Source organism: Mercenaria mercenaria, chromosome 5 (assembly GCF_021730395.1).
Source record: "Mercenaria mercenaria strain notata chromosome 5, MADL_Memer_1, whole genome shotgun sequence".
NCBI classification, from domain to species: domain Eukaryota; kingdom Metazoa; phylum Mollusca; class Bivalvia; order Venerida; family Veneridae; genus Mercenaria; species Mercenaria mercenaria.
Window position 1 is genome coordinate 77,423,095 of NC_069365.1, and position 25,689 is coordinate 77,448,783.

The 25,689-nt window shown below is 33.7% G+C and overlaps 1 protein-coding gene across 1 annotated transcript; it reads left to right on the top strand.

Annotated features, from left to right (window-relative positions):
• The first annotated feature begins 9,661 nt into the window (after positions 1–9,661).
• On the top strand, positions 9,662–16,347 carry LOC123558559 (SUMO-interacting motif-containing protein 1-like). The gene is made up of 3 exons (XM_045350431.2): positions 9,662–9,751; positions 12,293–12,355; positions 14,020–16,347. The coding sequence occupies exons 1-3, from the start codon at positions 9,662–9,664 to the stop codon at positions 14,683–14,685; spliced, it is 819 nt and encodes a 272-aa protein (XP_045206366.2). The 3' UTR covers positions 14,686–16,347.
• The last annotated feature ends 9,342 nt before the right edge of the window (positions 16,348–25,689 follow it).

Consider the following 25,689-nt stretch of genomic DNA (forward strand, 5'->3'; position numbering starts at 1 on the left):
AAACAAATGAATAGTACTTAACAATGCAAACAAATTATCAGGACTAAGCAATGTGAGCTAATTATCAATACTGAGCAATGGAAACAAATAAACAGTTCTGAACAATACAAACAAAATATCAGTACTGAGCAATGAGATCAAATTATCAGTACTGAGCAATGCAAATATATAATCAGAACTGAGCAATGCAAACAAATTATTAGTACTGAGCAATACGAACAAATTATCAGTATTGTGCAATGCAAACAAATTATTAGTACCGAGACATGTAAACAAATTGTATATACTGAGCAATGCAAACACATTATCAGTACTGAGCACTGAGAACAAATTATCAGTATGGAGCAATGCAAAAATATTATCAGTACTGAGCAATGAGAACAAATTATCAGTACTGAGCAATGCAAAGAAATTTTCAGAACTGAAGGTAGCTCTTCGGTACATTCGTAAATAGGAAAACCACATTTAAGATGAACAGCTACGTAATATCTTTCTTGTAATAATAGAAAGCGACTGCTATATAATAATCAGCAATATCATCAAATGATTGTTTATGTTTATATATAAAGGAAAGCAAAGTTTCTTCTATTTTACAACCGAATTGCGCGGCTAACGCATTAGATCACAGGCAATCGGCGTGTGACTTTGACCCCTTATGAATGATGGACCCCCACCCTGTTCTCTACAACCCAGATCCCAAACATAATAACAGAAAAACACATTTCCAAAAAAAAAAATGCTATATATAAAAAAAATAAAGGTATGGTACTTTACGGCCAAACATTAAGGAAAAAATGGAATGGCCTCAGTAACGATCTCACTGCGTACACAATTTTCGGTCGATTTTTGAAAATCTGGTCTTAATCAACGCATAAAGCATAAATCTTAACGGTAAATATGCACTTTGGTCTCAAGGCTGCATCATTTTGATGCAGCGAGACGCTATTCTTTGACAAAATCATCTCGTACACGATGTGACCTAACCCGTATATTTCTCGGGCCAATAGACAAGTCAATGGCAGCCACCTATTCCCTTCGTTATTTCCAAGCACAATCGTGGCCAGCCTTTAGAAACATAAATAATTAGTCGCTTACCTATAATTACTTCGTCCAGTTTCCGTCAATAACGATGCATCCAGTCAATTTCCCAACGCTGTATTTCTCTCAAAACATCAGCTGCCATGTTTATACCAGCTCACGTGGAGAACACACCTCCAGAATCGACCAATCGCAAAAAGGCTACGTAGTAAAAACCAGTTCCGGGTCGCCGTATAAATATGGCAGCTGATGTTTTGAAAGAAATTTCCCAACGCTGGATGCACCGTTATTAACGGAAACTGGACGAAGTAATTATAGGTAAGCGACTAATTATTTATGTTTCTAAAGGCTGGCCACGACTGTGCTTGGAAATAACGAAGGGAATAGGTGGCTGCCATTGACTTGTCTATTGGCCCGAGAAATATACGGGTTAGGTCACATCGTGTACGAGATGATTTTGTCAAAGAATAGCGTCTCGCTGCATCAAAATGATGCAGCCTTGAGACCAAAGTGCATATTTACCGTTAAGATTTATGCTTTATGCGTTGATTAAGACCAGATTTTCAAAAATCGACCGAAAATTGTGTACGCAGTGAGATCGTTACTGAGGCCATTCCATTTTTTCCTTAATGTTTGGCCGTAAAGTAACAAACCTTTACTTTTTTTATATATAGCATTTTTTTTTTTTTTTTTTTGGAAATGTGTTTTTCTGTTATTATGTTTGGGATCTGGGTTGTAGAGAACAGGGTGGGGGGTCCATCATTCATAAGGGGTCAAAGTCACACGCCGATTGCCTGTGCATTAGATGAGAAACGAGTTTCATATGCATTGCTTACGCAATAGATATAGGGTTGTCACGTTGTTTAACGCATGACAAGATGATAGTTTTAAGATATGTTTGATTAGGAGTCTTTAAAAGCTTGATTTAAGGCTTGATTTATAGTTACTTATGAATGTTGAAAACTCTGGCGGAGAGACATCTCTATCAAAGAGTAGCATCACTTTTCCTCTAAGGCTATATTATTTATGGGAAAATATGTACCAAAAAGCAGACAATCTCACACTGTTCACATTAATTTTCCTTAATGCCCTGCCCGAAGACATCACGTTACAGATTCCAACGGACACAATTGAAATTTTCAAATATTTCATGTTTATCTTTGCTAATGCAAAACGAACCCTTAAAAGCTTTCAAAATCAGTAAACTTGCAAAAAAAACCTAATGGTGTACTAACTTTTTGGTCAATCTTTAAATTGAATCTATGTAGGCTGATACATCTGCGTATGTCAGCGTATTTCAGCTTTTGAAATCAGTTAATGAAAACACGCATTCACTTGTAAAAAAATCCCCTTTTGGTTTACTATTTTTTTTATCAATCTTTAAATTGAATCCCTGTACATCTACGTATGTCAGCGTATTTCAGCTTTTGACATCAGCTAGCTATTGAAAACATGCATTCACTTGCAAAGAACGTCTAAATTTACTTACTTTTTGGCAAATACACATACATTTCCGTACTGATACTCGATCGATTTAGGGGAGGCAAATGTAAACCTGGTTGTTGATTGCTTAAATGATAAAGTGTTTATTTCCCTTCCAACTACCTTCGTACAAAAATGCTACTACTTCAGGTATTTTGGCAATGTTATTTTTAGAATTTGTAAGATTCTAGTTCATATCCTTTCCGTGACCGTAACGTAATAAAACGTATAAACGTCTCATGGTCCTTTCATGCTTCCATTGAATCAACATTTATTATACGAATATAATTTTGAAAATAAATCTGAAATTTCTAGGTCTAAAATATGAAAGTAAGGAAATATCTTACGTCCAATGTATATAACATTTTCAGACATCAAAAAGGACCTTTTGAACGATTTGACGTAGTTAAAAAAAGTCTTCACTGTGATTTTTTTTTCGAATTCAAGTAATTTTTCGTAGAAGATGACATGTCGTTCTAAATCCCAGGTATTTTCAGCTCGTTAGAAAGTGCTGAAAATTCACTCCACATTAGCAAAAAATGTCCACGCACATACATTTAGACGGAGTGACCCCTGCGCTTTTAAGGCAGCCTGAGTTCATTTTCTGACGTCATTTTTTACGCTCGAAAACAGGTTCACGCTTATAAACCCATGTTCACAGTCGTAAACATATGCTCGCGCTCGTAATCTATGGCTTACGGTTGTGAACCAAGATTCACGGCCGAAAACATAGGATAACGACCGAAACTCGCAGTTCAATCGAGAAACCTAGTTTATCAAACGTAAACTATGGTTTACGGTCGATATATTAGGATTATAAAATCAGCTATGAATTTCGGGTGTGAACCTATGTTTATGAGCGTAAACTTACGTTTACGAACGTGAACCCATGTTTACGACCGTGAGTCTAACATGATTTACGTTCGGAAACCTAGTTTTCCGATCGTGAACTTACGTTTACGACCATAAACTTGGGTATACAAGCGTGAACCGATTTTTACGTTCGATAAACTAGGTTTCTCGAACAAAATTATGATTTTCGGTCGTTATTTTATGTTCACGAGCGTAAACCTACGTTTACGGTCGTAAACCCATGTTCGCGGCCGTAAACCCAAGTTCGCGGTCGTTAACATAGGTTCACGCTCGTAAACCATGGATTACCCCAGGTTTACGTCCGTAAATGTAGGTTCATGCTAGTGAACTTAGTATAACGACCGAAATTCATAATTCAATCGAGAAGCCTCGTTTACGGACGTAAACCTGGGTTCACGAGTGTTAACTCTGGTTTATGCCCGTTATCTTATGTTTTTGCTCGAAAATATAGGTTAGTATTCGAGAAACCTGGTTTTACGCACAGACGCTCGGGGTTAGGTGAGCGGCTCTGGCCCGCAATAATCTCTTGCTTTTCCATTTTTTTTTGCAAAATATCATACCATGAGTACTACAAACAACTATCAAAACGATTAAAATAGTATTTGACGGCGTTTTAAAAATGCCACCAAATACCATCAAAGCACTAAGTAGTATTTTGTTTCTTTTAAGAACATGCGTACATGGTACGCCAATTGTCCAATAATTACATGAACCCAGTTTCAAGGTCGAAAAACTAGAATTAACAATCGATAAACCACGAACACTAACCTATATTTTCAAGCGAAAACATAGGATAATGCTAAGTAGTATTTAGTGCTTTAATGGTATTTGGTGGCATTTTTAAAACGCCGCCAAATACTATTTTAATCGTTCTGATGTATGTTGTTGTTCTGTACTTATACGTGAATGATAATTATGCCAATAAAAAAAAGGAAAATTAAAATCGATAAACAATGATGATTATTAAATTTAGGTTCGACAGCAGCGCTTTACACCTCCTAATCCACCCAATGCGTTCGGAAAAAAACAATAGTATATTACGTATCATAGCGTTAAATTTCAATTGAGGTTTATTCATCGTATCGTGAATTTGTGTTCAAATAATTACTGGATTTCGTACGATGAAAAAGCTGTTTCACAAAAGTTCGCAATTTTGCAACAGTAGTAGTTGCGAACTAATGAAAATATTTCCAAAGTGAAAGATTTCGTATATGTAGTAAAACATCAGTAAAATACAGAATATGTACTGTTATATTTTTCATTATTGCAAAACACCTTAAATTGAAGAATGAAAATGCCCCATCATATTTATTTGTTATCAGACTATTAGTATTAACTTGCTGGCAAATCAAGGTATTGAAAGTCCAGTGAAACTAAGGCGAGCATAGGGTACTGTTGTGAAGAATCATCTTGATTTACTTGAAAAAGGTAGTGTAAGAATATTACAGATTTTAAATGGTGAAAAATACCACATTGTATTTTCCACCGGGGATTAGTGAGACAAACGGCACTAAATTCTCACTTAGGAATCTGAAAAACACATAGATACATAACAGAAAAAGTCAGTTTCCGAAAACGCAGTCCAATCAAACCGCAACGCCGTAGTAGCGTATTTATTGATGTCTATACATAAACACATCTACACAATTTAAATGAATTGAAACTTATAAACAAACGCGGGCAATACGAACAATGAAAGGAACACAGGCGGGCACCGTCCTGTAACTGTCAGTGACAAACACATCACTGGTTAATTTAAACCGGTTTATGCTGCGCTGGTCCTTATCCTTGGCCCCACCATGGTTTCATAGTCAACACTTAAAAGCCAAGTTGATTCATTGATTTTACTATAGACTGAGCTTGCAATCAATAAGTAAAAGCTCATATCAATAGAAAACTATCCTAAGGACAACGAAATTGCTAACAATATTAAAGTTGCAACGGGTACAAACAAGAAAATATTGCAGAGCAATACAAGACTTCTTACTGGTTAGGAACATCGCAAACAAAATTGAGGTATTATAAGGAACGATAATCAAAAACAGAGAAACTAAACGGGAAGAAGTAAAAAAATTGGAAAAGATACCCAACGTTGCCATATCAAACCTCCGTTTATGATTTAACTCTCAGCTTTTACTCTTGAAATGATAACGAATTTGCATACTTTGACAGTCAATTTATAAAGAACTTATTCATGATTTTCATAACGCTTTTATACAAATACTTAGCACAGAGAAATAGAGGAAACGTACGTGCGGTACAGCTTTTATCAGCAGTCGCAAATAGCCTAAATAGGACACGGAAAAAAACTAGATGATTTAAAGAAATCGAAAAATAGATTATGCCTGGAGAAAACTCCGTTACATTTTGAAGCAGTTCCGTTGTTTACCTTCACGTGACCGTTTATAAAATGAAGAAACATTTTATTCTGAATTAAGGGATTTAAAATAACATCGTTTTAATGTCTGTCAGAGCTTAAATATATTTTTATGATTTATTTCGATGTTTCTAACACTATGAAAAATGTAATATAGTTTAGGTTCGTAAATAGATATTAAATTGTTATCAAAACCCTTATTGCAAGAGTTTCAGCGTGTTAGTTTATGTAAGAATTTAACGCACTACATCTTAAAATAGACTATACCACAACTTTAAAATTAGTATTGAAACAGTCTATACAAAAGTAGATGTACAAACAGAGTGGCGTCACATCATCCTAATAAAGAAACGCGTAGTAATTTTGAATATGTAATTAGCGACGCCTTATAAACGGCTGTTTTTACTTTCCAGCAGTTTTTCTTTAAAAGAAACACGATTATAGAATTGTTGCAAAAAGACGTTTTATTGAAACAGATGAGTTTAACAATCTTTAAACAAATCCATGTCAAACTGATATACATGACGAAACTATTTGAATTGCGCATGAAATGATTTTATGTTGTCAGTCTAAGCAGTTGTTTGATCTTTGTGACTTTCGATTTGTAGTTATAGTTGTTGAAGGAAAGATTGTTTCTTGATCTGGTTGTTGGAGATTGGTGACGTACATGTCATAGTACTTAATTGTTGATTAATTCGGCGAAAATTTGGTTGTTTAAGTGTGGTTTATTTCAAGCTGATACTTTGTTTGTTTGCGGTTAGAATTGTTGGTTTATTTGTGAATTTTGATGTTTTTGATGTTTGAGATTTAGAGGTGTATAAATTGATTTTTTTGTAGTTTGGTTGACTGTGTATTGTTTCGAATACTAGTATATATTTTGTTCTGAGTTTTGATGACTAATTGTTTGGTTTTGAATGGTTCTTGGTTAAAACTTGTGCTGGCCGAGCATAAGTGTTGTAATACTTGCGGTGCAACTTGTTATGTTTGTAGACAGAATGTTTGTGGTGTGTGTTTGATTTAGGTGTAAATAGTAGGTCACCACGCTTAAGTATATATTGTATATACAGTGAAAAATATACAAAAAAAGAACCAACAAAAAATACACACACAAAAATAAACAAGAAAACATTAAAGTGCTAGTTTCCAAGGAAAAATTAGCTATAGCCAGGCCGTGCTAACTACCTTCCTAACCCCCTAACCTTTGGTAACGCCTCGCACCGACCACTAAAAATCCTGACATTAATACTATTCATATCTTGATATGTTAATACCAATAGATCTATATATATAGAGGTCAGACACTCCTAAATTACTTTTTCCTTAGACTTCCATTATAAGAAATGAACCTGTCACAAGCCCCAAAATTGAGAAATGACCATTAAAATGTGATTCTTTCAGTAAGACAGCATTTCAGACACATATCCAGTAAACATTTGACGTCGGTTAGACGTTGTATAGACGTCGTACCCCGATGTCGGATTAACATTGTATTTTGTTTGGATTTGCAAACCGTCTAGACGTCGGATCTCGACGTTGGCTAGACGTCGCGATCCAACCGTTTTCCAACATAAATCTAACCATTTTCCAACCAAAATCCGACCAAATTTTCAACGTAATTTGCACTCAAACAAGTAATCAACACATTATTTTGTCATCTTTATTTCATATTATGGCAACCTAAGTCTAATATAATAAATCCAAAGAAAGGTAATCCAGTAGTCAAAACTTTCAAGTTCCGTCATTTCTGCATGATTCTTTATCTCCGCTAAAATTTCCACCTGAAATGTATAAAACTCGACAGTTTCATCCGTTTCATCCTTTCATCAAAAACTTAAGTATGCCAGTGCTATTACTAAAGAACATTTTAATTTAACACTACGTGAAAAAAATACATGTAATATTTTAAATTTATAAAAAAAATCTTCCATAACTTCGCAAAACGTAATGAAGTTTCGTGTAACGCAATTGCTTTTACAGTAACCAACATAATGCATCAATCTTCGAAAGAATGCGTAATATTAATAGGTATAATTATTAAAATAATTAAATTTTTTTAAAAACCTGATACTCAGGTTGCGGATCCCGATGTAGACTTATAGACAACATGTGTAGATGAAGACCCTTAGGTGAATATACATGTGTAGAGAATGCATTTTCCCCCTGTACAGTTTAAATTGGTGAAGAAAAAAACGTTTCCGAAAATAGACAATCTCACGCAATTTGTAACATGTATTTGATGTGCGAATGAAATATCATTTATAAGCACATGTTGGAGTTTAATTTATGAAAACAAGTAAATGTCTTTAAACTGTACATGTACTAGCAAAATCATACCAGTTAGTTTTACATCTAAAAACTATCAACAGATTTTCTATCAGACCTAATTCCATTGTCTTTAGACGTCTAAGTCTGACGTCTATTAGACGTCGTGGATATGATTTTGGTTAGACGTTGGATTTAGGTCGCCGACGTTGCGACCAAAATCCAACGTCTAACCAACGTCGGTACGACGTCAGGTGTTTACTGGGATAAAAATAGCAATCTTATTTGGGCTCATCCGATCCATTTTCTTACAATTTTTCTTCAGACAAACCTACCCACTTTCTTGAATGGCATTTACTAGTAGAGGTAAAATGCCTACTGACACCTGCTATTCTAAATAGAGCATTGAAAAGTCAAGCATTTAGCCAGACACTGGTAAAATATTCCAAATTTTACAGAAAACGTTGTATTGCTTGATTTTGACACAAATTTCTGAATTGTAGTTGTTAAAGTTCAGTCTAACCTGCCATACGGTCACTTTATATTGGCGATAAGCCAGGCTTCTAGGAACGGACTCAGTGCTACAATTCTCGAAATAATTTCCAAAATTGCGTTTCTTCTACTGACTAAACTTCCAGCTATTTGATTTGTCTTACTAGCGCGGCGTTCAGAATGCCCGCCTAATATGAACATACTTCGTACAGGCCTGTAAACCGAAATGGTATATTTCTTTAAGAACAGAGGGCGTTTTAAGGCGACATGATTTGTCGAGATGTCGTTTAGCTTACGCAAATCTCGAGAAGAAATCAATGCGTTTTGTGAAATGGAAAAATATCTCGACATAGTATGTCGACTTGTTGCGATTTTTTGACAACATATCGCGAAAATATATCGATAAACTGGGTTACATTGCGAGGCCCATAAACGTTTCCGCAGCGAAAGGTTAGCTAACTAACAAATGGCAGTTGTGGGCACTTACACAAAAAGTATCGAGAAAATAATGTAAGTTATCACAATAATATTTCCATAAAACATTCCACTATTGAGATAATGTTTTCAGAAAACTTCGCTTTATCAAGATAACTTTTTGAATTATCGCGATAGCTACCTAGCAATCTCGCGGCAGAAACATGCCACCATACATTATCACGTTATTGTACGATATAAGTTCACTAAATATTCTGCTTTTATTCTAAAATTGTGGTTACACCAAAAATGAGTGGTATAAAATATTTTCTAAATTGTTGATTGCTTACAACAGTTATTGATTCATATCGAATATATAAAAAATATTTTATTTATAATATATTTATATTGTCTGTAGTAATTGAATAACATGAAAGTAGACGCCTGCATAAAAACTGTTGTTGAGAGATAATGCATACATAGCAAACAAAAACATAGGCAAATGTGAATAAGAAATAAACACACATTCTTTATCATAGGTCTTGTTTCAAACTGCTGCATCGCGAATAATTATATCTATTAATCGAGAAGGGCCTCTTCCAAAATGTTCTCTAGCGTGAAGTACATTAAATCAATCGCCGTGATTCGTACCTCGTGACTCGTAAAGATTATATATATATCGCAAATACTTTCTCGTGTCACTTTATCTTGTATTGAAATACGATGAAGACTGTACTCTTTGCGTTCTTGTGCTCAGGAGTTTTCATAGTCTGTGTGGAAGGAAACGCTGTACCTCCAGTAACAAATGAAGATGTAAGTTCAAACGCTTTAATGTATTGAATATTTCATTCAACATTACATTTAAACATAGTTTTAACGCAATAATGCCATTTTGCTCTACTTACATTTGTATATATGTTAAATCCCCATGCTGTATTGTTCTATTCTTTAACGCAATAACTAACATTTTGTATGTTATTTTGTAGAATTATTCATAGCGCATTTTTGTTAAAAATTTTGGGGGTTTGAATTAGTTATGTGGTACTGTCATGCTGTACGTATGAAGGGATATAAATAATAAAAAATTGACTTGTCAAAAATTAAATCATGAAATTATGTAACATTATTAATTTTACGGAGTCACTCCATTTTAAACATATACTATGTTGTACTTAAATGAAGTTTTTTTAAAGGCAAAGATTTTAATTAAAACTCTATTCGTGTAATTCCATTCTATCAGACTTTTGTGTGGTTTCTATTCTGAAAGCCTTAATTTGCTCTCAAAACGCGTTGTAAAATTTTGACAAGTTTTGTTTTCAAACAATTATTCATTAAGTGCTCTTAGTCCTACAATTTTTCTAAAAAGATCCGATAATTTACACGATAATTGACAGTGATTTGGTCCTTTAAAAATCCCAAAAATTTACACGGATTTTTTTTTGTCGTCTAGAAAACTTAATAATTCACACAATCATTTACAGATTTTGGTCGTCCATTCTCGCATGCCAGAGGTCTGCCAAGGTCCCAAGTTGATCTTGACGAACCTCTGAATGATGAGAATTTGGTCGCCTAGAAAATTTGATTAATTTACAAGTTTTAGTCGGGAAAACGATTGAATAAGCGGAATGCAAATACCATAATATTATCCTGGAAAACTTCGCATTTGTCATGCATTCGCACAACTCTTCATTTGGAATCTTAAACTTACAAGTAATGATTTAAAATAGAAAAGTAATAACTTGAGCCGTGCCATGAGAAAACCAACATAGTGGGTTTGCGACCAGCAAGGATCCAGACCAGACTGCGCATCCGCGCAGTCTGGTCAGGATCCCTGCTGTTCGCTAACGGTTTCTCCAATCCCAATAGGTTTTAAAAGCGAACAGCATGGATCCTGACCAGACTGCGCGGATGCGCAGGCTGGTCTGGATCCATGCTTGTCGCAAAGCCACTATGTTGGTTTTCTCATGGCACGGCTCACTTGTAAGTAATAATGTCTTTCAAGAGCTTATTATTCTGCCCTATACTACTTTAAGTCAAGATATCTTGTGTACTATTTGATTCGTTTTTTCCAAGATTGTAAGACAATACCGTTTATTAGATACCACAGTCTAGAGAATTCCGGGGTGGGTAATAGGAAGTTTATAATTTTTTAAAACATCTTGATAAGTGGTGAAATTATTGTCAAAAACAATTTTAATATGTAGATGTTTATACGATGATCGGTGTTAAATTTCAATCATTTGGAGACCAAAATGACTTAAACTTTTGACTTTATTTGTCTTATCTTAGTTAACATAAAAGCAACGTTCCCATGTAAAAAAATGTAAATTGTCAGAAACAAATATATTTTTTAATTATCATGGGCTAGAATTTTACAAAGGGAAATTTTTTGCCCAAACATTGACTGTATTTAAGAAATAGATCCTATAACCAGACTTTCAGAATGATATATAACTTATTTATGGATCTTTCAAAATAAAATGGCAATTCATGAAAAAAAAACATGTTTTACAGTTTGGTGGATCAAACAAATCGTAAAAAGAATAAAATTAAATGATTCCATACTTGCAGATATCTAGTATATTGAAAGTACGCTATCAACTAAAATTAGTCAACATTTTCTCAGAAAGTAGGATTTTAGACAATTTTGAAGATTTTGTGGCAAATGTGGACAAATAAAGTTTAAAAAGGGTCAAATACTGTCTTCTTTATATAGGTGATGAAATGCATTTAATCAACATATTATGAGCATTTTCGTTTTTCAGATCGTCTGATTCATTGCTTAGACGCGATTTAAAAGTTTGGGGACAACTTCCTAAACCTATCAAAATTTCACCAAAAAGAATAACATAAGGATCTATTTTACCATAAGGTCCTGTCATTCTTTCGCGTAACAAGTTATCTCTTTAAGAGCGAGAGAGAGAGAGAGAGAGAGAGAGAGAGAGAGAGAGAGAGTGAGAGTATAATGTCATTATCGTATACTGCTATCCTAATAAAAAGAAAGACATCTCTCTTTAAAAGAGCTATCAGTCACAGAACAGATATATCTCTTTTCAAATTCCGATGTCTCTCTAACTAAAGAAGTAATAAAATAATATTACAGTAGCCGCTGTAGCGAATACTAAAACGGCTTGCCATACTCTTTCGGAAAACTCCACTAAATTATCATAATTCGATTGACTCCCTTTAAGACAAAACAGTTTCAAACATAAATACCGAGTTATTTGTTAGTAAACTTTATATATACAAAGGAGAGGCTGCAGGTTAGAAATTTTCAATGAAGTTATTCCGAAGTTTGAACTTATTGCTATGTATATCTACTGACTTTCCGTCACATTTATTTTGATATTTTAGATACTTACGGCGGTCCTGGATAATAAAGCACAGCTCGACAACATAGTATCCACTCTTTTGCCGGTAAGTTTTTGAAAATTAAGTTATTGTAGAAGTAGAAATTTCATAATTGTAGGTAAGCCTGTATCAAATAAGTTTCATAGTTCAATGTGATAAAATAAAGCTATGTCCAGCTCATCGCAATGTTTGTCGGCTTGCAATTTCTTTCGCTTATTGCCAGATAACTTAAGTAATCTTTTCAAGGTGAAACCCGTTTCTTAACTTGCCGTTATTTCTATAGATTTTCAATTTTTATTTTATTTTATTTTATTTTGCTTGAACTTGCAGAAACATTTTACTACACAATTTTACGAAGAAAAACTACCCCACATGTATCATTATCAGCCAGTTACATTTCTCTGTGATCGAATATTTGACAAGTTACCCTGACAAAAGTAGAGAGATATTGTTGATGGTTTTTTTCCCTACTTTTTCTGCCAAACTAACACAGTGTTTTCTCCTCCCTAATATTTCACAGAATTATAATTTTACGATTTTTTTACAGTAAGTAAATAAATTTAGGTATTTTCTAAATTACAAATCTGAAGTGTGTCTTGCAAACATGTTTGTAAGCTAGGCCATGACCAAAGCTGCGTGAGATATGTATTTAAGTTGTTTCAAAACATTTATATTAATAGTCTGATATAGAATTACAACATTAAGGTATTTTCAGTCTTTGACTTAAAGTATGCCGCATTAAATAAAACAACGCATTTGTATACATGTAAATTTATTTGTTTATGTTTTAAGCTATTTTTCACGTAACCCTATTTTTTAATTTGCAAGTTCAGCCGATTTCTTATCGTGCAAAATACGCACAACGATCATATGTGAAAATATTCCTTATGGTGTTTAGTTGTCCGGTTTAACTTATAAGGCAGTCAATCTGATTTGGATCAACATAGGAATTTGTACGAATTTTTAACCTTTGCTCGTTCACATTTATTTAAGTTCGTTGAACGTTTAATTCATTTTAGATTAAAATGAAGGCATTTTTAAAATTGAGTTTTTGCTATCCTGTGTGCACAGGCAAATGTATTTTTATAAACATATTTTTGCCTGAGGAATGATATGACTATAAGGCCTATTGTATTATATTATTAACAATTATATTTTGGCCAAAACTCATTAAAAAGCAGGTTTGTAAAATATTATTAATTCTCTTTTATCAGTCTAGGTTGTGCAACCAAGATAGTGTGGGAATAAATGAATTCAAAAGCAACATGCAGCTTTAAAACTTGCCTTCTGATTCAGATTGTTGGAATATCCTTATATCTGAATAAAAATATACAACTAGAAATTGTATTGAAATCAAAAAGAATATTCAGTTTTTAAATACTTTCATATCAATGGAGGGGGCGCCAGTGGGGCCCTCCCCTCCTCCCAAGATTTTGAATTAAATCCGAACTTAAACAAAAAGAACGGACAAATGTATTGATGTTTAAAATATATCGCGTTATTAATTAACAATAGATTTTTTTTAAAAAAACTTCCATATCAACTGGTTATATTCTTTTTTTTTTGTCATCGAGGGTTGATTTTGAAGCAGTAAGTTCTACGGTTTATTTGTTGAAATTTAATGATGCCACTTGAAGAAGCATACATCATGTCCATCTGATATAAGTGAAGAAAAATTATGTTCGAATTCGAGAAGTTTTATGCATTAAATAATGATTTTATTGTTTCAGGGCATAGTGGCGAGTATCGCAGGCGTTGATGCCAAGGCTGACGCACTGCAAGCTTCTGCAGACTTTCTTCAACTCACGGTCGATGACATTGATGTCAAGGCTGACGCACTGCAGACTTCTGCAAACGCAATTCAAATCACGGTCGATGCCATTGATGTCAAGGCTGACGTACTGCAAACTTCTGCAGACGCAATTCAAGCCACGGTCGATGCCATTGATGTCAAGGCTGACGCACTGCAGACTTCTGCAGACACAATTCAAGCCACGGTCGATGCCACTGATGTCAAGGCTGACGTACTGCAAACTTCTGCAGACGCAATTCAAGCCACGGTCGATGCCACTGATGCCAAGGCTGACGTACTGCAAACTTCTGCAGACGCAATTCAAGCCACGGTCGATGCCACTGATGCCAAGGCTGACGCACTGCAGACTTCTGCAGACGCAATTCAAGCCACGGTCGATGGCATTGATGTCAAGGCTGATGTACTGCAGGCTTCTGCAGACGCAATTCAAATCACGGTCGATGACATTGGTGCCAAGACTGACACACTGCAGGCTTCTTCAGATCGAATTGAAGACAAGATCGATGGAATAGACACTTCTATAGACGCCATTTATCAGTGCACTGTATCCAGTGGTTGTGACAGTCGTGATTCTAGTAAATAAGATCAAAGGCAATTGTTGTATGTTTAAAAAGATCACATTAAAAATTTCGGATAAATACTTTGAAACTTTAAGAAGAAGTAATGCTATAGGTATTTAATTAAGGGCTGTCAGACAGATTAACAAGAAAGTACGCTTCACAATAAATCTATAAGAAGATCTTTTGGAAGCATAGAACGCGACAAAGCAAACATAAAAGCAGACTCGGTTTAATTGAGTCTGTTCATGAGAGGTAATGAAATGTGCAACAGCCCACACGCCCACTAGCACCGGCTTAAATGGAACTCTCTAATCCATAAACATTGAATGTACTGCATGATCCCAAAGGACCAGAAAATATAACAACACACAAGCACCACTTGATATTTTGCCAATATCATTTAAATGACGGGACGTACATTTTTGAATTGCAAATAACAAGTATAATGTACATAAATCATAATTTTATTTCATTTTACGATGTAATCCCGTTTTCAGTGTGTCACAAAAAACTCTTATACTAAAATATTTTGTTTTTATCATAAATGGAAAGGAGGTGCAAATATTTGTTTTAATCTAACGCACGAAAATGGTTCTTTCTGCATGTTTACACGTAAATGCATCTTTCATCAACTTTATAAGACTTGCTACGCTGTTAAGTTAGTCTTTTTCACAGAGTGACAGAGACCCTTGCTTATCTTATACCTGTATCATTACTTCCCTCTTAAATACATACACAAGTTCTTGCCCTTGACACTTTCATAAGATTAGTCATTTTATTAATATGTGAAACAATAAAATAACATAAAGAAATTGTGAGACTAGTAGCCCTGCCTTATTTAGGAATTATGTTTACTGTAATTCATTTACAGCAACGCACGAGCCCTTGCCGGGCCAGGTGTTGAATACAATATACAGTTCTCGTGATGATGTTAGTCACATGATGATGTTAGTCAGTCACGTGATGATGTCAGTCATTCTCTAGATATTATGTGATAACTGATTTTCCTTTGTAACCTTCTTCTGGGTGTACGTTCATCAACTCAAAACAAGTTTGTATATGGAGACTAAGATAATGAATTGTGGTATTGGAATATGAATATACCTAATGTATCAAGAATGCGAACAATATATGTTACAAGACTGTAGATTGTGTACGAACAAAAATCGAAGACAAAGAAAATAATACCTATTAGACTCTTTATTTTATGTTTTAACCATGTATGTTGTTGTTGTTTTAAATGTGTTGCTAATAAAACAAATATTTAAGTAAATACTAGACTACTAGACAACTAGAATATCCGACAAGAGCAAAAACAAAACAAAAATACTTTCGTGTTTTAGGTACAAAACATACATGATTAAATACTTTTTATAATTCTTATACAAGATTTAGGGTGTCCGCACATTACTAATATGTATTTAGAAATGAAATCAGGCAGACGACATAAGCCAGGTGGAGGACGAATGCCATTTTTGTTCGAGATATCAAGATATAAGAGTTATGCATACGAATAAATATTTCTGAAAAAAAAATCCAAATAGCCTCAAATTTAAAGAAATGTTCCAATTTGATCATGTATGGATTGTAAAATATGAAATATATAACATATTTTATATAATCTAAAAATTTAAACAAAAAAGAGATGATATATTTTACCGACAATAACCGCTCCCCCTACTAATGTGCACATTTATATTACTATTGTATATGATTTATATCATAATATTGTCACACTGTTGTTGTTTTTTGTATGTTTCTTGTATGTTTGTGTGTTTTCTTGTGTTTTTTATATATAAACTATAATGTATACTTTGCACGGATAAAATCTATCTATCAATGTGTAGTTGCTGTTAAATGTCCTGTGCATTTGAAATATAAACGAGTAAATGCACGCAAAGACATTTGTCCAGTGATAAACAGGTGTCTTGACATCGAACCGCTCTTCCAACTAAAACTACTATGATTCGGACAAGTGTCCAGTGCATGGGTGTAAAAGCATGGGTGTTTTACAGCCGACAAGCCAAAAAAGAAAACACATGCTTCTGTATCTTGCACTATTCTCCAAATAAAATTACTCATAGAATTCTCAAGAAGTCTACCAGTGCGTCACAAGCGAAAGGTTGTGGGTCCAATCCTCACCGGAGGCTAGACTCTTAAGACAAAAACTAAAAATAAGTCTTTAAAATCGAGGTCCTGTGTAATGTTCTTTACATCCTGCACGTTAAAGTCCCAGAGAAACGTTGGAAACATGAGTATCATATGCATTTTGCACTTTATCTAAAGCTTAAATGACTAACAATCTTCTGAAGGAGTCGTCGCTGTGGGCAACTGTTGGCGTTAGAAATATACTAGTCATCTAAGATTATGGTTTATATCGACCTATTCCGCTTACATGTTATCCTGAATCATTAATGTGGAAGGCCTTGAATATTTTATTTTAAGAGACCAGAATCTCCCCCAGAACGATCCTGCATCTGCCACTCAATGGATTATCGTCTAAAAAGTTGGAAGCAGTAGCCTACACAAGGACATCGTTTCACTATGCAAATATGCAATCGCTTTAATATTAAAATAAATTGTTTTTCGCTTGCGCAGCGGGATATAGCTATATTCCTGACGACATGTGTATGTGTATCAAAGCTTATTCATAGTTGTCCCCGGTATCCCGTATGGGCGCCTCTTCCAGAGGGATGTTAGTAGGATGGAAGACAGAGAAGTCTCTCCGATTCCAGAAGCTTCCTTTGCTCTTTAGCATATGTGGCAGTTTACACTCATACATTGGAGTCTATTCCGAAAATAAATAATTAGTTTAGGGAGTGAGGACTCACGAGTCCCTAGTTTCGCAGGTATGCATCTTAAACATTCCTACACTTAGGCCGTATTTCCTTGATATATTAGGTGAGTGTCCGAAACAATCTAGAGTAATATTTTTATTGTTGTCATAGGAATCAAACAGTGCATTGTGTTGCTCTGGCACCCAACACTATTAAAATTATACTCAATTCTTGCTTTCCATTGTCGTAAAAATTTATCACGTTACTGTCCTGTCTGCACCAGGTTTCATTTTGAACTGTCCACATACATTTCAAACATTCCGGAACACTACTATTTTTCTCACCATTGACTTAGACTGTGTGCAGAATAATCGAAGTAGTCAAAGATATATGACCTTGAAGTTGTATCCTGCAGCCGGAAGTTTGATTCGTTTGCCCTTGGATGTTATCCAACTTTTAATGGAGGAAGACGATCCTTGTTGTCCCTCGGGTCATTGTTTACTGGCACGGGATTGCAGCTGAGTAGAACCAATGGCCCTCCGCAAGACAGCTACGTTATTCGTCTCAGCAATGTCAGGAGCCCACTTTGCGTAAAGCCAAAACTGTTTGCAAAAGAATGATCTTTTATGATCTTTTTTGCTCATTGCGGAATTCATTTAAAACGTACAGTAAGTCCGTGTCCAAATAATACTAGATATTTAGGGAAAATGTAGGGTAGGGTGGAGTAGGCTGTCACACTAATATAATTACTCCCTCCTATAAAATAACTGACCAATCCGAGTCTATTAAACTGTTTTTGCTCTGTTCATTATGCATGACCATTTCAAACTGAGAACCAGTCGACCCTAATTCGAAGCAGGGTTGGTGCAATTCTGGACCCATTTTCATTAAGCTTCTTAGTTAAATCCTAACGACATATTTATTATAAATATTACCCACCAATTGCTATTGTTTTAATACATTTTTATTTACTGTTTAATTAAAATGTACACTAAATAAACCAAGACTGTTTGCGACCGACAGAATGATCTTGTTTTAAACTGTTAGCGCAGACTTCACAGTCTGTGTCCAAATAATACTAGACATTGAATGACATATAGGCACTTACATATGAAAATTGTAGGGTAGGCTGTCACACTAATAAAATTACTCCCACCTATAAAATAACTGACCAATCACTATTTGTGCTCTGTCCATTATGCACGACAATTTCAAACTGAGAACCAGTCAGCCTTAATTCGAAGCAGGGTTGGTGCAATTCTGGGCCCTATATCATTAAGATTCTTAGTTAAATCCTAACGACATATTTTTTGTATAAATATTACCCACCAATTGCTATTGTTTAAACCCTTATCATGCTGGACACAATTAATTCTGCATTTGTGACTAGTGTAGATCAAGATCAGCCTGCACATCCGTGCAGTCTGATCATGATCTACACTGTTCGCTATTCAGTCAGTGTCTTTTAGATAAGCACCCCTTTTAACAGTTAATGGTACTGTCCAAATTGAAAGGTGGACTAGTTCATTGTAGGAATTTGGCAGGATAAGGGTTACTACATTTTTTATTTAAAGACTACGTGGATGCTCGACTGTTTTCGGGAATTACATTCCATCTTACTGTTTAATAAAAATGTACACTAAATAAACCATAAAGATGTGTTAAAAAGAAATAGAAAAATGATAAGAGAATCTTCTATTCTGATCTTAGTGATTTTTCCTACTACGATGTTATTGACCGACATTCTGTGTCGTTTGATATCTTTCCAGCAATAATCTATGTCCCACAGCCCCCATCTACCCCGACCCACCTGACTTATTTCAGGTAGAGCTACTGACTATTCATTAACTAGCTTGAGGGGGCTCCATTGTCAAGTGCTTAAACTCGCCGAATACCAATTACATGTGTCCCACCTCTGTGCACTACTGGATGCACATGCCATTAAAGGGGTCGTGAAATTGGCCTTAATTTTTTCAAACGTTTTTAACAGAGTTTTAACAGGTCACCATTAAAATTCACCCATTACTTCTTACTATTTAATGGAATTTTCATAACCATAGTTTTAATACCATACATTAAAAATGACTTTGATGGGCATGAAAAGCTGTTTAAAATAAACCATTAAAATAAGTTAACAGGATATTTAAAACTCATTGAAAAAATTTAATAGACATGAAATTAATGTGCCGTTAAAATAGTACCCCTTAATTCCACATTAATTAGTAAGAACTAATGGGGCCATTAATTTTTTTAATACTCTGTTAATGGCCGTTAATTATTAAAAAAATGATTAATGCTCTCATTAAATATGTCAGACTCAATTTTAATGGGTTCATAATATTTTAATTGCTATCAAATTAAGGGCCATGAAAATTTGCCATCAGAATTAGACATCTTAAGATAATCAACTTCATATTAATATTTGCCGTATTGATTTAAACTACGTATTGCATTACAAGTAGCTTAACAGGTAAGAGTAAAAGTTTGAGGGATTGCATCACAAGTAGCTTCTCCCATCTCCAATCAAGCGTACCACACTCTTTGATTCATTGAAACAAAGAAGCGATTGATCTGCCTATGCCCCAAATGAATTTAAATCAGACTGTAAATCTTCAAAATTATGTGTACAGTTCACTTCTCTACAAACCTTAGTTTCTACTCAAGGATTGGAAAATTTGAAAATCTAAACTAGTCTGAACACATTTTAAAATGTAAATTCCTTACCCCACCCATTTTCTTATACAAATGCTGATTATTTGGACAAGAAAAACAAAGAACAGAAAAAGTGGCATGCATCAATACGTATTTACCCTTACCAAAATATTGTAGATTGATGTTATCAAATAAATTAATACGTTTTCATCCGACTTTCATTGAAATAAATCCGATTTTTGTAGGAACACAATTTGGCAAACATTTGAAAAAAATGGCGTAACTGCATCAAGGGGAAATAACTTTAATGCCACTAAATATAACATCATGATATATTATAGACGATGTGTGCGTAGTATGTATTAATTATGATTAAAGTCCATTTTAGAACAATATGAGACTGGAATTATAAGCATTCAATAGGAGAGCAAGCCTATAACCAAAAAGAGAATATATACGAATCACATTTTACAGAATGTAGGATTTAATGGGCATTACATTGCTGTTAAGGGCCATTAAGTTTACTCTTAAATTGTACACAACCTGAACATTTAATGAACATTAAATCAAATTTAAGGGCCATGAATAATCCTGTAAAATTCAAAATATACAGAATTTGACTATTTTTTCAAAGCCATTAACTATTTTAGCTACCAAACTAAATTTTAAATGGCATGATACATGGTCAAAAATTGATGTTTTAATGGTATTTTAACACGTAACCCATTAATATTGTGAAACCTGTTAAATAAAGTGATGCAAGAATTAATGGGGTTAATTAACGGGTTTTCCTATTTTAATGGATATTTTACAGGGTTTTAAATCATGTTTAATGGTATGTGCATTCGGTAGTGGTGGTTTTGGTCCTTTCTCAGCTCGTCACGTGAGAACCATCAAAATTGTTTGTGGAAGATTAGTTGTTCTACCAAGGTGTCCGCTCATGTCTGAAATTATCCCTGGAAGGGCACCTGTGGTCTTCCCGGACCCCGTAGATGTTTGGAGGCGTTTCATTATTTCTCATAAACAGGCACAATTAAACAAAGTTTCCTATTATTTGACCTGGTTGCGTTCTATGCTTCAAAAGTATATTTGATAAGAATTATTGTCTTCTCTTAAATGGATTTAAACCCAACATAAGGGTATATTTTGTGTTTTGTGTGCACGACCTGTGTAGTGTTCTTTACATCCTGAATATATAGCTATATTCCTGACGACAAGTGTATTTGTATCAAAGCTTATTCATAGCTGTCCCCGGTAACCCCTATGGGCGGCTCTTCTAGAGGTATGTTAGTAGTTTTTGTAGAAGGATAGTGCAAGATAGAGAAGTCTCTCCGATTCCAGAAGTTTCCCTTGCTCTTTAGCGTATGTGGCGGTTTACACCCATACATTTAGCATCTATTCCGAAAATAAATAATTAGTTTAGGGAGTGAGGACTCACGAGTCCCTACTTTCGCAGCTCGGCATCTTACACTTTCCTACACTTCAAGACCTGGCATGTTCGCCATTGACTTAGGCCGTACTTCTTTGATATATTAGGAGAGTGTCCGAAGCATTCTAGAGTAATCTTCTTATTGTTGTAATAGGAAACAAACAGTGCATTGTTTTGCTCTGGTAACAAGCACTATCAAGATTATACTCAAGACTTGCTTTCAATTGTCGTAAATATTTATCACGTGACTGTCCTGTCTGCATCAGGTTTCATTTTGAACTGTCCACATACGTTTCAAACATTCATGAACACTACTCTTTTTCACATCACTGACTTAGACTGTGTGCAGAATAATCGAAGTAGTCAAAGAAATATGACCTTGAAGTTGTGTCCTGTAGCCGAAAGTTTGATTTGTTTGCCCTTGAATGTTATCCGACTTTTAATGGTGGAATACGATCCTTGTCCCTCGGGTCATTATTTACTGGCATGGGAATGCGGCTGGGTAGACACAATGACCCTCCGCAAGACAACTAAGTTATTGGCGTCAGCAACGTCAGGAGTCCACTTTGCGTAAAGCCAAGACTGTTCGCAAAAGAATGATTTATTATAAATATTACCCACCAATTGCTATTGCTTTAATACATTTTTATTCACTGTTTAATTAAAATGTACACTAAATAAACCATAAAGATTGGTTAAAAAGAAATAGAAAAATGATAAGAAAATCTTCTATTCTGATCTTAGTGATTGTTTTCTTATAAGATGCTATATGACCGACACCCAGGGTCGTTTGACATCTTTCCAGCAATTATCTAAAAACCTAGATAAATGTGGACTTTGTAAGGCTCGAACATTGAAATTAAATGAGTAAGAGTAGTATTAGAAATACCGATTTTAAAACAATATAACCCCCCCCTGACCCCTTGTCCCTATTCTATAAGTGGACTTTAACCTTGCCCTAAACTTAGAATACTACTTAATACCCTGAAAATCTTTTAAATCTTTAGTTAAACCGAATGAAAACCTTTGGTTTAACCAAAAAAAAAGATTTAGTCTTTGGTCCGAACTGACCAATGCCGGACAATTTAAAATTTACAGGTTTTAAACCAACTAAAAAGTTTTAAATACATATGATATAGATGAGTTTACAGAATAAAATATATTGTTTGAAAGAAAGAAGATTTACTGATAATATAAATCCTCATTATGTTACAACAAAAAACGGGAGAAAAATGATAAAGGCTACTTGTTCATCTTGTGGAAAAATAAAATCAAAGTTTGTTAAAAGTACAGGGGGTAATTTAGATATTCACAAAGCAATGTTACCTTTATTACCTAAGAAAGGTTTAACACTTCCAGGATATAATTATTGTGGGCCAGGAAATCCCCTAGATAATGGACCCCCTGTCAATGAACTGGATGCAGTATGTATGGACCATGATTTTTGCTATGACAGTGGTGTAAAAAAGGGTACATGTGATAAGCAAATGCTTTCCAATTTAAATAAAACTAAATCAAAAACATTTGGAGAAAAGATTGCAAAACATTTAGTTGTAAAACCAGCTATCAAAACGAAATACACACTTGGGTTGGGACAAAAACAAAAGTCAAAAAACGGGAAAAGGGGGTAGAGTATACCCCCGGAATCACATGGAGCGATGAATTAGCAGAAGAATTACACAAACCAATTAAAAGGAAATTTAGGAAACGAAGAGTGATAGTTAATGATATTGATGATACTTGGTCAGCTGATTTAGTTGACATGCAAGCTTTTTCAAAATATAATAAAGGAGTAAAGTACTTGTTAACCGTTATTGATATATTTAGTAAATATGCTTGGGTTATTCCATTAAAGAATAAAACTGGAGAATCTGTTACTGAAGCATTTGAAAAATAATATTAGAAGGACGATTACCAGTAAATTTATGGGTAGATGAAGGAAAAGAATTTTATAATAAAAAGTTTGAATCATTTTTGAATAAAAATAAGATTAATATGTACCATACATTTAATGAAGGAAAGGCTGTAGTAATAGAAAGATTTAATAGAAGTTTAAAAAGAATAATGTGGAAATATTTTACAGCAAATAACACTTATACTTATTTAGATAATTTGCAGGATATGGTTGATAAATATAACAAAACAAAACATTCTAGTATAAAAAATGACACCAACCGAAGCTAGTAAAAACTTAAATAAAGGTACTGTTTACTTTAATTTTATATGGTGATTTAAAGATACCAAAGAGTAAAACAAAATTTAAAATTGGTGATCGAGTTCGTTTAAGCAAAACTTAAAAGACATTTTGAAAAAGGATATACACCAAACTGGACAGAGGAAATATTTATAATTTATAAAATTAATAATACAAATCCCAGAACATACTCTATTAAAGATTTAAATGATGAAATAATTCAAGGTTCATTTTATGAACAAGAACTTTTACCTACTACACAAGAAGTTTTTAGAATAGAAAAAGTTATTAGACAAGACTATAAGAAAAAACAAGCTTTAGTAAAATGGAAAGGTTACAATGAAAAATTTAATAGTTGGGTACCATTTAGTGAATTGGAAGAAATTTAATTTAAAATATATATTATATAAATGGTCCATAAAAATTTAATTTCTAATAATGGAATAGAAACAATAGATCAATTAATCATTCACTTAACTAAACTAGCTGCTGCTTACAGAAAAAGTTATAAATTTTGTGGGAGAGTATGTACCGGATTATATATTACAGCAGGTGTTTTTGGTTGCTCAGCTGCATTAGCACTTGTTCCAGCTATTCCTATATTTGTAGCAGTTGCTGGCGCTGTTCCATCAGTAATTACCATATTTACTAACAGACTAAAACTTGACGACAAGAAATTTATTTTAAAAGCACATCATCACAAAATAAAACAACTAATAACAAAAGCACGGATTGGAAAAGTAAATAAAGAAGAAGAGAAACAAGTTATTCAGGATATTTTTACAATACTATTAGAAATGCAGAAAGAAAAAAAATATTCAATGCCTTTTGAAACGTATATGAAGGAATTTAAACTTAACGGATATAAAAGTAAAAAAGAAGAAGAGCTGTATTAAATTTTACGTGTGTTTTTAGAGATTTTTTTCTATAAGTATATTATATAGATGGTTAATAGAAAGGTAGATAGAATGATTATGTCAAAATTATCTAGCACTTTAGGAGAAATAATGAATCCAGATAAAAATTCATATAAGAAAGTTCTTAAAAGAAGAAATGTTATTAAATCAAAACTTGATCAAATAGTTAGCGATGAATATAAAAACCATGTTATTGATAAATTACAAAATGTTATAGATCCTTATCTTCGTAAAAGAACTTTATTTGAATGGGACTGTGGTTGTCTATTAACTGAAGAAGAAAATGCTGTACCTCGAGTACTAAACCTCTAGTTTTTTAAAAAGTTATGTGATTGTCCCAGACCAAATAATATTAGAAACAACCCTAAAAAAGTTATTGTAACCGACTGTGATACTAATGAAGAAAAAACATATAAAAGCAATTATGCAGCTTCTAAAGACCTTGGTATTAATTCTGGGTTAATAACAATGTGCTGCAAAGGAGAAAACCGAGTAAAATGTGGAATATCAAAAGTTAATGGAAAAAGATATAAATTTAAATATTTTATTTCTTCTTAAAGATAATTTAAAACTTTATTTATTTTATATTTTTTAATTATTTTTTTAATCCTTTTTTTGCTTAACGAATTTTATTTTCTAAATATATATATATAGATGGAAATCGAGAGATCTACAAACAATATTATAAGAAATTTGAAATTAAAATTACATATAGACAAGATCCAAAGAATCAATTATATTTAACTATAAACGACTCTTATGAAATACTTAAATCTGAACTTAAAACTTTAAAAGGTATAAAAATAAACGTTGTTTTAAAATAACTTTTGCAAAAAATGGATAAAACTGATACAATATAGAAATCAGCTTATTTTCAATCAAAGGCTTTAGAAATTATTAACACAAACGAAATAAAAAAAACTTTACGTCAAGCTTTTGATGAAATAATAAATAGAATTGGTAATTGGATTTCTGAAGGAAGTGGCTGGAGAATAGAGTCAGTTGATGCTCATTATATAAATAGATATAAGTATAGTCCATTGGCTGCTTCAAGTTAT

Bases quoted from the DNA above. Each gene is read 5' to 3' on its own strand.
- LOC123558559 (XM_045350431.2), top strand. From the start codon at position 9,662: ATGAAGACTGTACTCTTTGCGTTCTTGTGCTCAGGAGTTTTCATAGTC. The intron at 9,752-12,292 runs GTAAGTTCAAAC...TTGATATTTTAG, and splicing joins CTCCAGTAACAAATGAAGAT to ATACTTACGGCGGTCCTGGA. The intron at 12,356-14,019 runs GTAAGTTTTTGA...TTATTGTTTCAG, and splicing joins TAGTATCCACTCTTTTGCCG to GGCATAGTGGCGAGTATCGC.